Genomic DNA, 16,586 nt, shown 5'->3' with positions numbered 1-16,586 from the left:
GAAAACCCATCGGGAGTTATAAAATTAGGAATTCACGGTTTGATGCTCTGACCATCACCTCAACGTCCCCAAATAACAACCAGACAGAAGTTGGCAATTATTTTTTTTCTCTTTTATAAAAAAAGTCACAAAAGCGATTCCCATCAGTGCCCTCTTTCCTGAGCTGAATCGCAGTATCTTGCCAAGGAATACTGCAAGCCCGAAGCGTGTACTGACAAGCAACTCATTTCCATTCCAGCAAGGAAGAACTACGTAAAACCCAAGAAAACAGTGAACCTCTTTGGTATATCACAACTGAATAAATTATACCACAAAGCTTGAATAGGAACCATTTCCAAAATGGCAATGTTTAAAATAGCATTAAGCCAAACTTTTTTTGTTTGTAGAGAATTTCCCTGGAAGCTTCTCCCATCCACACCAGCATCCCAGGTTTTCCCCCAAACCAAGCACTACAGCTCTCTGAAAGCTCTCTCCTGACTCTCCAAACCAAAGCCCTGGGATCTCTGGGGACTGAGCTGGCCAGTGAAGACACCCAGCAGGGCAGGAAGCAGCGTGATTTGGAAGCAGGAATTGGACGAGCACCGTCCGCACGCACAGAGCAGTCACAGCAAGGAGGTTTGGGACAGAAGCAGTCAGATGGCTCCTGAGCTCACTGAGAGAAACGAGAGCCAGCTCATCCCCTGGGCATGGCATGGAGGTGCTGGCAATGCAAGAGTGCCAGGAGCATGGAGGAGCTCTGTCAGCAGTGTCAGGGGAACCCCAATGTGTGCCGTGCTGCCAGCTGACATCCAGATGTTCCACAGACCGGTGCATCTGACAAGACGAAAGAGAGAGGCGTGCTCCTGCAAGCTGTCCGAGAAGCAGCCAGGGGCTTGCAGGACCAGGCCTCCAGAGATTAAAGCTGTGCTGTCTGGCTTGGAAGGTCAAAAAGCTTTAAAATCGCGTTATGCCATCAGAACGACATCCCAGCTGGCATCTTTCCAGTGCAGGGGTGGAAGGGCAAAACTCATTTTCCAGAGGAATCGGCCCACATGAGCTTCAGTACAATTCAGCTGTTTTAGGCAGGAGGATCGTTTCTCTTTAAGATTGCTATAGGCTAAGTTATCCAGAAGATCCCTGAATGTGCAACGGAGGACTCTTATCTCGAGGAGGATGAACGAGCTGCTGATCTCCTAGTGACCTGGAAGGCCGCCCAGCCCTGCAGCCCTCAGCGAGCGGACAGCTGGGAAATGGGAGCAGGCTGCTCGGCGCCAGCACTCTGCATAGTTCCTCACCCAGAGCTGAAGGTTCTCTCAACCAGTCCAGTTCCAGCCTGCGTTACAGTTCCACTTTCACTCCTTTAATAAAAGGAAGACCTGATGGCACCTTCCTTTTGTACTCCAGATATTCCTCTCCAAAAAAGTGAATGAGCGTGATCTCCTCCTCTTCTATCCTCTCCCTGAAGAAGCGCCAGGATGCTAATGTGTAGCCGACCACGCAGATGGGATTGCAGAGCAAAACCTGCCACAGACAACAGTGGTTAATGCCCCTTCGGCTCCACCACGGCCCCATCTCCCCAGGAAACCGACGCTGACAGCCCGCGGTTCTGTCACGTAGAGGTTTGGGGCAGCATTAACAAACAATCAGATCATAGGAGAAAAGGATCCGAGGGTTTTGTATACAGTACCTGTGTTCCAATACTCCAGTAAAACCATCCCACGTAAGACGGGTGCCGGAACCACCCATACACCCCACTTGTCACCAAAGTATGAGTGTCCGATTTCTCATTCTGAACAATATGGTTGAAGTTGGAGCCAGCTGTGAGCATGGCAGCTTTCCTCAGACAATCCCCAAAGATCACCATCAATAACCCTACAGTACTCAGCCAGGTGATCTGCTTCATCTCTGCAAGTGAAGAAGCACGGGTCACTACAGGTTCGAGCAGGGGACTCCGCGCTGAGGGCAGGGGGTGCGGGTGGGACCCCGGGGAGGTCAGGCAGGGACACAAAGGTGGCTGGGCTTCTGCCCCACCTCAGAGCAAAGCAATGAACAACGCACAGGCTGTGCTCAACACGCTGCCGCTCTGCAACAAGAAAAGCATCAACTGCTACACTCCTGCTCCTTAAGTGAGTGAACAGCACCGTCTGTGGCACGCAGCGCTGCCACTCTGAGGGACACAGCACGAAGCAGGGCCTGACTTTGTATTGTGAAGCAAAGCTCAGGCAGAGCAGAGCTCACCCAGCAAGCCTGGGGCTCAGCAGGAGGCCCGGCAGCCTGGTCTTCCAGCCAACCCCACTGCTGGGGAAGGACAGCATCGCCCTCTACCAAAAAGCAAACAGATTTGCAGACACGTGTAATGTAAGCAAGGCTATTTCTATTAGCAGTACAGCTTTACAAGCACGGCCAGAAGCACCATCCAAACACGTGAGCGGGTGTGTTGGGGACCGCAGCACGGGGCCGGGGCTGACCTGGCAGCAGGAGCTTCTCCAGCGTGAACTCCACCCAGGAGGAGAGCGCGGCCAGGTTGTACTCGAAGCTGTGGTTGAGCAGGAAGGAATCCAGCGAGAGGCTGCGCGGGTTGTTGATGGCCGTCACCAGGTACTCGGAGTAGTGGAACAGCGACAGCGAGCACATGTACCTGCGGGGAGGGGGCACCGCGGGGCCCGGGGATCGCTCGCATCTCGGCCCCGGGGCCCGATGACCCCTCCTCTCCCGGTGCGGCCCCCCCGGCTCCGCGACACCCTTCCTCCGTTCCCGATGCCCCCCTCGGAGCGCCGCCCAACCCCCCCAAGCCTCCCCCGGCCCTCACCAGCCGAAGTGGCGCCACGCGGAGCGGCCGGCGCTCAGCAGCAGCCCGCAGCCGAAGGCGAAGCCCAGGAAGCCGGCCCGGATGGCGATCTGCAAGCAGAGAGCAGGCAGCGCGCTGCCGTCGGCCCCGCGGCCCAACCCGGCGCGCCCCGCACCGCTCCGCACCGCCCCGCACCGCACTGCACCTTGTACAGCGGCCGCGGGTAGAGCAGCAGCAGCGCCGCGTTCACGACGGCCACGTGCAGGGCGAGCGCCAGGCGGCCCCGCAGGCCCGGCGCGGCGAGCAGGGCGGGCGGAGAGCCCAGAGCCAGCGGCAGCGCGGCCACCGAGGCGCCCATCAGGAAGGCGGCCAGACTGGCCCGCGCCTCCCGGCCCAGCCGACCGCGCCGCCACCGCCCCGCCGCCTCCGTCGCCGCCATCTTGGCGGCACGCCCCGCCCCGCCCCGCGTCGCCCTGGAAACGGCTGCGCGCGCAGCTCGACGCCCTCGCCGGAGTTCTCGCGAGACGACCCGCCCTGCGGCCGCGCTCTCGCGAGAGAGCGAAAACCCGCGCCTGCGCGGTCGCCAGAGGACGCGGCTCGGAGCGCCGGGTGCGCGGAGGCGCCCCGCCCGCAGCTCTGTGCAGCGTTTTTTTATTGAAAATTGAAAAACACGAAGGACAAAAAGGAGCGCGTCCCGAGCTGCAGTCCTTAGCGCCGGCAAACGGCGCGCTCCCTCGGGCCGTGCCGCGCGGCCCGCGCCCTACGAGGCCGAGCCGATGGAGTCCGACAGGAAGGTGATGTACCCCGAGGAGGCGGACGGCGAGCTGAAGAAGCTGCTGGTGCTGCCCCGCCCGCCGTCCCCCAGGCCCGGCCGTGCCGCCCACGGCTCCGCGCCCGGCCCCGCTCCCTGCGCCCGCCCCGCGCAGCCCCCGGCCGGCATCGGGACGTTGAGCCGCGCCGCGTCCTCGGGGGCCGACGGCTGCCCCGGTACCGCGAGGCCGGGCGGCCGTCGGGGCTCCCGCTGGAGAGCGGCCAGGGGAAAGGCGGAGAGCAGAGCCCGGTGCTGCGCCGCCGCGGGCAGCAGTGCCACCGAGGCCGAGCGCCCCGTGCCGCCCGCCGCCCCCCGCTCGCCGCCGAACGCGTGCAGCTCGGCCAGGCGAAGGTCCTCGCGGGAGAGGCGCGGCGGGACGGCCAGGCTGTCGGCGGAGCGGCGGCGGAAGGCGAGACGCTCGTCGGGGTGAGGGCTGAGGCCGTGGCGGGGCCGGTCGCGATGGGGGGCCAGGAGCCGAGCCAGCCCCGCCGCCTCTTCGCCTGGCCCCCAGCGCTGCAGGTACGCCGCGACCTGGCCGCTGGTCCACAAGTCTGTCTCGTCGTGGGAGAAGCGACGCAGTGGGGGCACCTATGGGAAAGCGTTGTTAGCACTGGGGGCTGCGGCTCCGCTGCCCTGGCACCCACCGCCCACCCTCACCTGCAGGTACTGCATACGGTCCCCAGGCTCCGTCCTGGCAGGGCTCACTGGGGGCAGGCTCTGCTCCAGCACTGAGAAGTCACGTGTGGCAATAGGGTCCAGCACCAGGACCTCGGCCGCGCAGCCGTACTCGTAGGGGCGGTCGTACACCAGCTCTCCTGCCACGGCCACCGCACCCTCCAGGCTGCTCTCTGACAGGAATGGGTGCGCTGTCACTTTGGGCACACCCTGCCCTCAGCGCGTTCCCCCCTGCCACGCACCCCACCTTCATCCTCATCGTCGTTGGCCAGCACGGTGCGGCACTTCTCGCAGACAGCACGCGGGTTGGCACGGTAGCGGTCGCAGGCCCACAGGAAAAGGGGCAGGAGCAGGGACTGTGCCAGCGAGCACCAGAGGAGACACAGCACCATCCACTCGGAGGAGGTGTCCGAGCGCAGGCTGGCAGCGCTCACCACCTGTAGCACCAGCCCGTCACCAGCAGCCCCACACGCCCGCACCCCTTCCCAGTAGCACTCACCAGCACTGGGAAGCCCAGCAGGATGTCATAGATGAGGACAATGACAGTGATCAGGTAGGTGATCTGCAGGGAGGTCTTGACAGACTCGGATCCGTCAATGGAGGAGCGCCGCTTGCCCTGGGCATCCTCCACCACAATGCTGGGCACATGGAAGCGGCTGTTGCTGGCATCAGGGCCATGTCGACCCAAGACAGTGTGGAAGACTGCAATGCCAATGCAGACAGCACCAACAGCCATACTGCCCCCAATGAGGAGCAGGAAGCAGACACCAAAGCCCAGGCCAATCTCTGTCACAACGAAGCGGCAGTCCCTGGCGTAGAAGCGCTCGGTGGTGTCGTGCCACCCCACTGCCGGCAGAGTGGAGAGGATGAAGGAGACCATCCAGATGCCCATCACAGTGTGAACGGCTTGCTTCCTTGTGTTGCTCAGCCTGGGGAGAGGGGCAGAGCCCGCAGAGTGCTAAGCACAGTGGGGTCTGCATGCCAGTGCTTGCTGCCCTCTCCCTGGGCTCCGGCACAAGCACTGAATCACGCCTGGGGATGTGATACAGGGCAGATTGGGCCATGGTACCTGTAGTTGACAGGCCAGCGGACCATCCACATGCGGTGGTAGGAAAGGGAGGTGACAGAGAAGCAGGTGACCAGCGTCAGGGTGTAGAAGGTGGAGACAAAGACCTTGCAGAGCCCCTCGTTCCACTCGTAGCCCGAGTGCCACCGCCGGAGCTGCACCACAGCGTATGTGGTGATGGGGATGGCAGTGCTGAGGATGTGGGTGCCCGCCAGGGAGCACAGCAGGAACTCCAGTGGCTTCCACTTCTTCTGCTTGGCACTGATGCTGAGGATGCCCCAGGCGTTGGCGAGCAGCGAGACACCGGCACACGCCAGCCAGGCTACCGCATTGCCAGGCAGCTGCTGCTCATTGTGCATGGTGGAGGGATGGGGCACCATCGGCAGGGCGCTGTGGGGCTGCGGCCGGAGGCATCCTAGGGCACGCTGTGCTCCATTGGGCCGGGCAGTCCTGGGTGCTGCCAAGCCCAACACCTGCAAGTGAGCGAGGCTGTCAGCAGCACCACAGGCACCCCGCAGTGCCACCACAGCCCGGCAGGCTTTTCCCCACCAAAGGGACGCCTGATCTCACGGTGCCCGCCGGCACTGCAGCCTCTCGGCTATAATTAGACTCCTAGGGATGAAGCAGCGAGCAGGCACTGCTGGCACAACCGCCTCACCCTGGGCAGGGGGAGCTGCCCATGTCCCCGCACTGTGATGTGCAGCGCAGTTTTCGGGGACCCCCACACGGGGCACAGCTCAGCACCCAGAGCCACCCGCACGGCTGCCAAACGTCAGGAGCTATTCTGGGCTTTCCATTAGAAGATTTTCTCTCTTAAAAATAACTATAGGAAAACCAGCCTCCAGAGCCTGCTGTGCCGCCAAGGGAAGCCCGCAGCCCACGCCGCCGGCGCCCCGGGAAGTTCCCGAACACCCCATATCCGCGGTGCCGGCAGCGTGGGTCGTGCAGGGCTGCTTCTCCACGCGTGACAATCCCCGCACGGGGGCACCACTCGGCCGTCCCCGGGGGGCTGTGCAACGCGCTGAACAAAAAGAAGGAACAAAAAAAATAAAAAGAAGAGGGGAAAAGCATCCGCTCTTATGTAACGCGGCCCCTCAGCATCCCCCCGCGCGCGTCTCTTGGGGGATTTCGGGGCGCGGGTGACACCGTCTGGAAGCGCCCCGGTGCCACCCGCCTCGGCGGACCGCTGCGCGGACGGTCAGCGGACGCTCCGTCCTCCGCGGATGCTCCGGAGCCAGCAGCCCCGCGCTCCCCCCGCAGCCCGGCCGCGCCTCCCTCTCCCCGCCGAGTCCCGGCACCCCCGCACGGCTCGGGCCCCCCGAACGGACCCGGGCGGCCCGGAGCGGGGAGGCGTCGTCGGGCAGAGCTACGCTGCCTCCCCGCGGGCCGCACGGAGGGGCAGCCCGGCCCCAGCGCCGCTCTCCCGGTCGCTCTTCCCCACGGCCGCCGCCGCCCCCCGCCCACCCTCGGCGCCGCCGCCTCCCGCCCGGCACCGGAGCCCCGCGCTCCTCGGCTGCCCGACGGCGGGTGCACCCTACGGGCAGCGGGACGCCGCGGGTGCCGGGTTCGGTGCCGGTGCCGCCCCGCCCGTACCTGCCGCCGCGGGCGTAGCGCAACCCGGTGCCGTGCCCCGCCGCGGGGCTGCCGCCCGCACCGAGCCGAGCACCCAGCCGGGGCCGCGGCGGGCGGGCGGGAGAAGCACGGCGCATGCCTCGGCACCGCCCGCCGCGCCGCACGGGCACGGACCCCGGCCCGGCCCCCGCCCCCGAGCAGCCCCGGCAGCGGCCGCCCGAGCCCCGGTGGGAGCGACAGCTCCGCCGCTCCGCTCCCGCGAGCGGGCGGGACAGGGACCGCCGAGCCCCCCCCCCTCCCGACCCGACCCGCCCCCCGCTGTGCACCGCGACCCCCACACGGGTGCTGTTCGCCTGGCCCCGCCCGTAAGGACCGCGGGGGTTCCGACCGCCCCCAGGGGAGCGTCCGCGGCTCGGAGCACGGCCTTTGGAATAAGCTCCAAAGCAGCACCGCTGCTGTTGCTCGAGAACAAAAAAAAAAAAAGTGACACCCGTTTTATTTCAGTCAAAGATGACAGACTTTATTTATGTCACAGTATTCCTTAAATAACTCAGATGCGCATGGAGAAACTACCTAGAGATTTCAATGGAATGGGCTGAGACATTCAATACAATACTTGGTCGCGTTTATAGCTGCGAGTATCATAAATAAGCTTTGGTGTACGTTTTTAGGACATACTGTAAGTGTAACACAGCATCACAAAGACTCGAGGCCTCGTGCGTCCCTCCTGCCGCCACGTGCGCCCGCACCGCTCCGACACAGGCAGCTTAAACCACAACACGGGGTTCAGAACGACAGAGGGATGCAGATGCTCCCGGCAGAGCCCGCAGGAGCTCCTGAGCCATCTAAACCACGGGGTGAGGGTGGGAAGCGGCACAGCCGGCGTGGCACAGCCCTCCTGCAGCACCAGATCCGCACACGAGCCCTGCTCCGGCGGCACGGCCGCGGCACGAGGCCCCGCACACGCAACACAACACGAATGGGGACGGGGAGGTTTGGCTGAGCGGCGCGCGGGGCCATCAGTGCTGGGCAGCCTGCTGCATCTGCGCCTGCCGCTTGGCTTTCGTCTGCAGGTATCGGCCCTTCCCTTCCTCAAAGCGCCTCTTCTCCTCCTCGCTCTCCGTCTGGCAGAATGAGAAGAAAGCAGTGCCACGAGCATTAGCTTAATTAGGAGCCGAACGGGCAGATCTGACGCGTGGGCAAATTGACACAGCCTGCTGGATCGATACACGCAGCTCCCTCCCAGCTGTCGGGCTCAGCGTCGCCCACAGCAGCGTCTGGAGGCTCGGCTGCATCCTCGTGCTCTGAGCTCCGGAGGGCACACACCCACCACAGCCCCACATTGCAGCCCCACGGCCCCGATGCGCTCCCCTGCAAACCTCTGCTCCACGCCGGGGGCCCCACACAGCCCCCACCCCACGGCACAGATGCCCTGAGGGTCTGCAGGCAGTGGAGAGAAAAAAGAAATGCCATCACTGCACACAGCGCGGCTCCCTCTGAGAGCTCGTTAAAGATGCATTAGTCTGAGCTCCGCCGGGACAATGGAGATTAATAATTAAATTACTGCCAGCATGAAGATGCAACTGTGACTGCCCTGCCTGGACTGCCTGGGCAGGCAGCGCAATCACAGCTGAGAGCTGTGCTCACCTCAACGTCAAAGCAATGCAGGAGTGACCCCGGCACGGCAGCACTGCGTGGCCATGGGCTGCCCCACTCTGGTGACCTCCGTAATTTGGGATGTGACACAGAGTCCTGGCCGGAGCCGCACGGTCCAGGAGGGATGAGCAACACCCTCAGCTCATGCTTAGGCTGCAAGGCAGTGCACCAGGAGCCCCGCACCACTAAGGCACCACCAGGCCCCAGCAGGATGCATCTGCAGCAGCAGGTTAACAGCGAGCAGCACATTTCACCCCAGCAGCGTGCATTCCCCAAGCGTTTCAGCTGGAGCCAGGAAAGTGCCGGGCAGGGGATGAATCCTGCTGGGACAGCACTGCACCTCCTGCTGTGGGAGCTGAGGTGGGACAAAGCTCCACGGAATGCAGCTGGGATGGCTGATTTTTAATTAGCCAACAAAATACTCTGAAACACCAGAGCACAGAACAGAAGGAGACCACGCAGCACAAAGCATTCATCAAGGAGCGGCTCCCAGCCGGCAGCACCCGGGGAGCAGAGAAGCATGGATGGCTGCGGGGAGGAGGGAGCTGCGGAGCCCAGCGCCAGGTTTTCCTCCATCATCAGAAAGGAAAACCCATCTCTGCGCTGGTGGTTTTCAACCAGAAGGAATTACAAAAACCCACCCTGCAGCCTGGCTTGGAGAGGCTTGCTCAAGCCTATGTTTTTCTACTGAATAATTCAAGGAAGATGTTTTATTGGACAGTGAAGCCCTGAGGGCATCACATGAAAAGCCCAAGTATGGAAAATATTTGGTGTTTAATAAACAAGCAGCCTGAAAGCTCCCATGCTTGCAGCAGAGCAGAGCGATAGCGCTGAGCCATGAGAAAGCAGTGAGCTCCCAGCTCCATCCCTGTGAGCTTACCAGCAGCTGCGGCACCGGCAGCGGCTTCCCCTCCTTGCTCAGCGACACGTAGGTGAAGAAGGCGCTGACGGCTCGGTACCGCTCCTGCGGCTCGTCCACAAACGGGTCGGCATCCACAAAGACTTCGATTTCCATGGACTTATTGCTTGTGAAGGTCATGCGCCCGGAGATGGTGATGACGCTGCCTGTGGGGCGCAGAGCGGCAGCGGTTCCACAGCGCGGCCCTCGTGTGCAGAGCACTGGGAGCCACCGATCGATGCGATGCCCAGTGCCACCTCCCGGATGCCACCCGCCCCGGGGCCGCTTTCTGCTTTGCCAACCCACCGCGCACCTTGGGGTGCACCGAGGCTCACGGCTGCAGAGGTGCCCAAGCCGTGCCCAGCCCTCACCTTTCTTGATCTTCTCGTGGAAATTGATGGCGTCCACGGAGGCGGTGACGATGTTGGTTTTGCAGTGACGGGCGGCCACGATCCCAGCGACCTCATCCATCAGCTTCATGGTGACCCCTGCGGGGGGAGGAGAGCGGCTGCGACCCGGCTCAAACACTGAGCTTCCAAAGCCTACGGACTATGGAGCACAAAGGTTTCCCCCTGAAAACAGCCCCCAGACCCACAGAGCAGCACAGCCACGTGCCCCAGCTCTGTGCACACTGCATGTCCCTGCTGCTGCTGCAGGGGGGGATCCCTCCTGCCCATCCCTGCAGAGCTGCCAGCCCAGAGGAAATCACTCTGGCAAATTACAGTCATTTCACATGCAGTATTTATAATCCAGGATTTGCAATTTAAAAGGTGGCACCAAAACTGTGGGATTTACAGTTTGACTATGTCAGTTTCCTGGGCTATTTTATTAAACAGGGAAAAAAACAATCCCTATCTGGCTCCGAACATCTCCAAACATCTGGTGCTGCAGATCTTTCCAAATGCAATATTTAACTGCCCATGGATCTCAAAAGCAGCGACAGCACATCGACTGTCTTTGAAGGATCTATTCTTAACAGCATTTCTTTTCATTTCTTTTCACACATATATAAAAACCCTTCTCAAGGCAGGGTGCTGCCCAGCACACAGCAGCCGTGTGCCACGCCGGGTGCTGAGCCTCACTGCACCGACCTGGATGGCAGCGGCACCGCCCGGGAATGCAGAGTTGCCATGGCAACTGCCCATTTTTATTACTGCCAGGATGGTGCCGGACCCCCGGGGAGGAGCGGTGCTGCCCAGCCCTCCCCAGGCCATGTCACTGCTGGTTAAGTCATCGCCGTCTGCACACTTCATTTCCTTGCTAAGGAGCAGGACAGGAGCTCTGTGCAGCCCCAGCACTGCATCTTCACGTGGTGGGATGTTTCCCAGACCCTGTGACTCGCCCTGCTGCTATTCTTACCCAATCTGCCACCTGGTGCTAATTAGACCTCACAGTTCCTAATTAGACCTTGAAGTTTGGTGGCATCTCAGCTCTGCCCTTCAGAAGTGAGCCTCAGAGCCCTCACCCTGTGCTGCAGATCACCGCCCCGCTGCCCTGCCCAGATACAGCAGGAATCCGGTACCGCTGCGCTCACAGCTCGGCTCGCTGTGCAGACAGCACTTTGTAGGTAGATGAGAAGATTGCACGCCTCAATTATCCTCACCCTGTCAGCCCATTTGCTGGCTCCGGGCTCCTGGGGGCTCATTCCGGCTCTCTGCGAGCCGATTACCGCACACGGTGCCATTAGGCAGCGCTCAGGGACTGCGAGCGCGACGCAGGAGAAATGAAGTAAATGGTGCATTATAATTGTCACCAAACAAGGGCTGCAGACACCAGCTGCAAAGTGCCCACGTGCCAGAAGAGCTTTCCTTTCCCTCCACCAAAGCAGTGCTGAATCCCACAGTGTGCCCAGGGACTAACCCGGTGCCAAGCCCCACACGGAGCCATGCTGCCAACTCACCTCCATGCACGAAGCCCAGCAGCGTGCAGTCTGACGGGCCCACCAGGTGGATCAGGCTGGACTGGCTGTAGCCCACCGTGTGTGGCTCTGCTCATGGGGAAACACAGCAGGGTCAGCACAGCCCAGCCGTGCACCCCCGAACCCTACGGGCGACGCTGCGCTGGGTGATGCAAACCGCAGTGCTTCCATATCAGGACCCCCCAGCCATGCACACACTGCTGTCCACTGACATGCGAGTGCCATTAAACCTAAGTGACAGAAAGTGGACTGAAAACTGGTCCCAGCACCTCACAACCGACCTCAAAGGCATTGCCCACTGCGCGCCGTGCCACAGCCTTACCTTTTGTCTGCCTATCTGTGAGCATGAGGAGCAAGGGAGAAAAGGCATTTAAGCAACCTGCATTATTAATTACTGCCAAGGTGACCCAGTTCCATCCCTGCACATCCATTTGCACTCTGGGATCGGTTCCTCTGGCCATGCTGGAGCTGTAAGCACCTGCATGCCCCACACCTGGCCCTGCAGCTCCGAGCACACGGCAGCACTGCCTGCACACAGTGAGCTGCAGAAGCCTGGCTCTGTGCCCCCAGCTGTGCCCCCCACCTGTCTGCTGGACCCCAGAGCCTACAGTCACCATTTGCTCCGGATGGCAATCACTGACACCAGCCCCGTTACCTGGGTTGATCACTGGGAGGATCACATCACCGTTCCTCTGCTTGGTTTCCAGCCGTTCCAGCTTCTGCTCCTCGTAGCGCTTCCTGCCCTCGTCCTCCTGCTCCTTGTGTGTGTACTGCAGTGAGAGGCACGCGGCGTTAAACTCCCTGATGACAGGGACAGAGACCCCTGTCTGCCATCCAAGCCCCCACTGAGCCCGGGACCACCAGCAACCCTACCTGGATGGGTGGCACCTCCACCACCTTGTTCACATTCTTTAGGGACAGCGGCACATACCACAGCGTCGCTTTGTTCGTCACCTTCTTGGCCCCTGGAAGAGGGAGGGCAGTGTGAGCGAGGCAGGGAGCAGTGCCGTGCAGCCATGTGGCTGCGATGGTGTTTGGGAACGCAGTGCATCGTCACACCAAAGGCATCCCGACAAGCCCAGCTGGTTACCATGGCAACTGTGGGAAGGGCTTTTGTCAGGACAAAGCTGGAAATGTGTGCTAAATGATCCAATCCTTTCACCAAAAGCAGCAGCCACACCATCGGGGGCCACAGAGCGGTGCCCCCATTTGCCACTATCCCTCCTGCCCAGCCCAGCCCGGTGCTGCAAGGGGCAAAGCCCAGGTATCAGCGTGTGCTCCTGGCTCACAGCAGTCTTTTCCCCAGTGCTCTGAGGACTAGGAGGCATTCTCAAACCCTGCCTGGAGTTCGGGCTGCACCAAAAACTTTGGAGCAGAGCTTAACCCAGGAGGTGGCACAGAAAGCTCTGCATGTCACCAGGCAGCTGCTGCAGGGTGCCCACGGCGCCCTGCGTGCCACAGCATGGCATGCCGGGACCCAGCAGCAGGGATGCTGGCAGTGAATGCAGCCCTCTAGTGTCCAGGCTGCCATCCTGGCACGCAGCAGCAGCAGCGCCCTGCCCGCCTGGGAACCATTTACCTGTTAAGATGTTTTCAGACATCACATTGACCTGGACTTCCACGGAATGCTTGGAGGTGTAGGTGATCTCGGCGCTGACGTTGGCCACCTCTCCGATGCACATGGGTGAGAGGAAGTCCGTCCGCTCCACGCGTGCCAACGCAGCCACGCAGGGCTCCTGGGGGCACAGCACCACAAGGTCAGGATGCAGTGAGGGGAGGAGCACCTGGCACCGGGCACTTGATGAGAAGGAAGAAGAGGAGGGCAAGGAGCCACCACGGCCCGGGGAGCCCTGGGAACCGCGGCTCAACACCCGCTGTGCCCCCAGCGCTGCGGGTCCTCCCTTATGCGGAGGCACAGGAAGCAAAAAGCCTTCCAGCAGCGGGAGCTGAGCGCACAGCTGCAGGGTGGCTGCAAAGCTGCGTGCCCCCCCCGGCAGCAGAGCAGGACAGGGCGGGCAGGCGCAGGGAGCACCTCGTGGAGGCGCCGCTCTCCTGCCCTGCCGGCGCCTCCAGGCTTCTCTGCGCGTCTCGAACCGAAGCAGCACGGCAAGGCAGAGCCGCCCACGTAGCACAGAACGGAGAAAGGGGCGAACGCGGCGGACCCCCGGCCCCGCTCACCCCCTGCCCGGAGTTGCAGTGCCGGGTGCTGATGATGGCTCCCGCCTCCTCGATCATCTTCAGCACGGTGCCGCCGTGCACGTTGCCCGCGATGTTGGCGTCGTCGGGACGCATGATCCTGCGGAGGCAGCTTTCAGCGGCGGGGGGGTCCCGCCCCGCCATGCCGCGCCGTGCCGCGCCGTGCCGGATGCCGGAGACGTCAGCACGTGGCGAGCGCTTCCTGCCCGTCTCCGTGGTAACCGCCCGGTACCCGCCGCGCTCGGGCCGCCCCCCGCACGGCGCCGCGCCCCAGCCCCATCCCGGTGGCAGCGCGGTACGGCCCGGGAGCAGCTTCATACCGGTCCCGTCCCGGCCACACCGCTCCGCCCCGCCCCGCCCGGCGCCGGCGGCGCAGCCCGAGGGCGGCTCAAGGGCACGGACACCGGGCGGGCGGCGGCACCGGGCCCCCAGCGGGGCGGAGCGTCGTTACCTGGAGACCTGGATGGTGGCCGGGCCCGGGCCCGCCGCGCCCCGCTCCGACATGGCGGCACCGGCGCCCGGCAGCAACGGCGCTGCGGCGGCGGCGGCACGGAACCGAGGGCGCCCGCCCCGCCCCGCGCCCTCCTCGCCCGTGCGCAGGGGGCGGAGCCTCCGCCGTGCCCCTGGGTGCCGCGCGGGGGCGCTGCGGGGAGCGGCGTTGTGCGGCGGCCGGAGGGTGAGGAGCCGCGCGCGTCCATCGCGGCGCAGCGCTCGGGCTCCGCACCTCGGGGCGGGAGGGCGCGGGGCGCGACCGATGGCCCTGAGCCGCTCGTCCCGGAGCAGCAGCGCGTCCCGGCGGCGCCGGAGCCGCTGCTCTGGGTTTTCGCACGCCTCGGCCGCGGCGGACCTCGCCCTGCCGCGCCCACCCGCTACACTGCCCTGCTCTGTTCCCACGCTCACGCAGGGCTCTGCTTCAGCCCTTGGATGCCGCGGGCAACGCTCAGCTGCTGGAAATGCTGAGCAAAACTGCTTACACACCAACAGCCCCCGTGAGTGGCAGGGCTGCGGCGTGCCCAGGCAGCAGCTCTGCATGGGCTTCCCCCATTGCCAGCTCCCCAAGCTCCATATCCCAACCGAGCACTGAGCTGCTGTTGTACCACTGCACATGGCAGAGGGGGCTCAAGGAGCCTGCAGCCTTCGTGCCAGTGCAGCACCTGCCCATGCAGGTGGGCACCCAGCTCAGTTCCTGTTCCCTTCTTCCCAGCACCCGTGGGTCCAACTGAGAGCTCTGTGGAATGCTGGGGTTTTAGGCAACAGGCGGCAGAGATGAGCAGGTCAGCCAGTGAGAAATATGGGTAGCATGGATGCAGTGCGTGCCCCTCTCAGCTCCTCTGAGCCCTGGGCTGCCAGAGTGCATCCACCACAAGCGTCACTTCCACAGCCAGGACCTGGCAGGGCCTCCGTGTGCCCACGTATGGGGCAGGGACAAGCCCAGGCCTGGTGCAGAAATGGGGTGCAAGCACTGCCAGGCCATTGCATCAAGGGGCCCATGCCACAGCTTGCCTGGTAATTAGCCATAGCTGTGTCTGCAGATTGACCACACTGGCTGCCAGAGCCACTGTTGACATCTCACAGCTCCCAGGCAGGTGCATTGCCACCAGGGGTGGGAGTGGGAGGCAGTGCCGGCGCTGCTGGGGCAATCGCTGCTCAGCTTTGGCCAAAGGTTTATTTGTACAAAGGGTTGGGGGTCCCCTGGCCGGCGGCGGGGTCTGTACAAATAAATAGGGCTATGTACAGCTGTGTGCGGGGGGCTACCAGGGCCTCCAGAGTGGGGTGGGGGCGGCGCGGAGCGAGACGGCGGGAGGCGGCGGGGCCGCCTTGGCGCGGGCGGGCGGTGGAGCTCCGGGAGGCGGTGGCGGGGGGGGGAGCGGCGGCGCGGGGGCCAGCAGAGCGCCCATGCGGGCCAGGCAGGCACGGTACCCGGCGCGGAAACTCTCAGAGGGCTCTGTGGAGAGACGGCCGTGAGCACCGGGCGGGCGAGGGGCGGGCTGGGGGTCTCACCTGCGGCCGAGGGCGCGGCCGGCACCTCCCTCAGGAACTGCACGGTCATCTCCAGGATGTCCGCCTTCTCCAGCTTGGAGTACAGGGAGTTCTGTGGGGACGGTGGTGAGCACCGGGCACCGGGAAGGGAGAGGGGGTATGGACGGGGCGGACAGAGGGAGGGCAGGGATGGAGCATCGGGTTGCGCCGACGGGAAGCGACTGGAAGGACGGGCGAGGATGGGGAGGGGGAAAAGGGTCAGACGGGGACAGAGCGACGTGAGGGGCAGGGGGCGAGGAGCGGGGGGCGCAGGGCCGGGCCGCGGCACTCACGTCCTTGCAGAGAGCGACAGAATGAGCATTTTGAGCTGGTTGAGGCTCTCGTTGATGCGGGCACGGCGGCGTTTCTCCAGGAGGGGCTTGAGGGTCTGCGGGGAGAAGAGGCCATGAAGGCGGCCCGGCATCGCCGGAGGCGGTTCTCATGCAGACCGGAGCTCACCTTGCGCGGCTCGGCGGGGCGGCGCGGGGGCTGCGGGACGGCGCCCGGCGGGGACATCGCGCTCCGGCGCTCCGGCACCGCCAACGCCTTTATGAGCCGCCGGGCCGGGCCGCCCCGCCTCCGGGCCCGTACGGAAGGCAGAGCGGAGACAGTGGGGCAGGGAAGCAGGACGGGCGGGTGGGCAGGTAGGGAGGGCAGGGCGGGCAGGTAAGGGGGCGGGCGGGCAGGGGGCGGGCGGAGGGCGGCCCGGAATCGCCGCTGTCCGCCGTGCTGGAGCCGGCGCCGCTGTCCGCGGTGCTGACGGAGCGGGGCCGGGCGGGGCGGGGGTCTCGGCCCGACCACGGTGAGCGCCGTCGGTCCCAACGGCGCCCGTCCCGCGCTGCCGGTGCCGGGAGGGAGGAGCGCTGCAGACCGCGTAGGGACCGCTGGGAGCGGGGGCAGACCGGGGTCCTCACCCTGCGGACACCCGAGGAACCCCCGGGCCTTGACAGGCAGCTCCCGGTTCCCTCGCCGCCTCTTTCCTTCAGCATGAGTGTGGACCCGTTACGG

At 63.8% G+C, this 16,586-nt stretch overlaps 4 protein-coding genes across 6 annotated transcripts; all 4 read right to left on the bottom strand.

Moving 5' to 3' along the window:
* Positions 1-97: 97 nt before the first annotated feature.
* Positions 98-3,260, bottom strand: ICMT (isoprenylcysteine carboxyl methyltransferase). The gene is made up of 5 exons (XM_085242588.1): positions 2,973-3,260; positions 2,789-2,877; positions 2,448-2,617; positions 1,667-1,884; positions 98-1,500 (listed from the first exon to the last, which is right to left on the bottom strand). The coding sequence occupies exons 1-5, from the start codon at positions 3,204-3,206 to the stop codon at positions 1,318-1,320; spliced, it is 894 nt and encodes a 297-aa protein (XP_085098714.1). The 5' UTR covers positions 3,207-3,260; the 3' UTR covers positions 98-1,317.
* Positions 3,261-3,402: 142 nt separating this feature from the next.
* Positions 3,403-7,046, bottom strand: GPR153 (G protein-coupled receptor 153). Its single transcript, XM_085242584.1, has 6 exons — positions 6,913-7,046; positions 5,323-5,792; positions 4,753-5,182; positions 4,501-4,690; positions 4,236-4,426; positions 3,403-4,166 (listed from the first exon to the last, which is right to left on the bottom strand). Exons 2-6 carry the CDS (start codon positions 5,697-5,699, stop codon positions 3,528-3,530), a joined length of 1,827 nt encoding a protein of 608 aa, XP_085098710.1. The 5' UTR covers positions 5,700-5,792; positions 6,913-7,046; the 3' UTR covers positions 3,403-3,527.
* A 338-nt stretch (positions 7,047-7,384) lies between these two features.
* On the bottom strand, positions 7,385-14,170 carry ACOT7 (acyl-CoA thioesterase 7). 3 transcript variants are annotated; one of them, XM_085242585.1, is made up of 10 exons: positions 14,011-14,170; positions 13,542-13,659; positions 12,943-13,099; positions 12,237-12,328; positions 12,019-12,133; positions 11,686-11,700; positions 11,346-11,432; positions 9,817-9,933; positions 9,428-9,612; positions 7,385-8,015 (listed from the first exon to the last, which is right to left on the bottom strand). In XM_085242585.1, exons 1-10 carry the CDS (start codon positions 14,061-14,063, stop codon positions 7,911-7,913), a joined length of 1,044 nt encoding a protein of 347 aa, XP_085098711.1. In that variant the 5' UTR covers positions 14,064-14,170; the 3' UTR covers positions 7,385-7,910. The 3 variants fall into 3 exon arrangements, with proteins under 3 accessions (XP_085098711.1, XP_085098712.1, XP_003212243.3); XM_085242586.1 differs by lacking the exon at positions 11,686-11,700; XM_003212195.5 differs by lacking the exons at positions 11,686-11,700; positions 14,011-14,170 and having other exon boundaries at positions 13,542-13,988.
* Positions 14,171-14,454: 284 nt separating this feature from the next.
* On the bottom strand, positions 14,455-16,211 carry HES2 (hes family bHLH transcription factor 2). The gene is made up of 3 exons (XM_085242589.1): positions 16,038-16,211; positions 15,872-15,966; positions 14,455-15,760 (listed from the first exon to the last, which is right to left on the bottom strand). Exons 1-3 carry the CDS (start codon positions 16,092-16,094, stop codon positions 15,070-15,072), a joined length of 843 nt encoding a protein of 280 aa, XP_085098715.1. The 5' UTR covers positions 16,095-16,211; the 3' UTR covers positions 14,455-15,069.
* Between the last annotated feature and the right edge of the window lie 375 nt (positions 16,212-16,586).

This window comes from Meleagris gallopavo, chromosome 23 (genome assembly GCF_905368555.1).
Source record: "Meleagris gallopavo chromosome 23, MGAL_WU_HG_1.1, whole genome shotgun sequence".
NCBI lineage: Eukaryota > Metazoa > Chordata > Aves > Galliformes > Phasianidae > Meleagris > Meleagris gallopavo.
The sequence above is the reverse complement of the archived record's forward strand: the minus strand, read 5'-3'. Positions and strand labels throughout refer to the sequence as shown.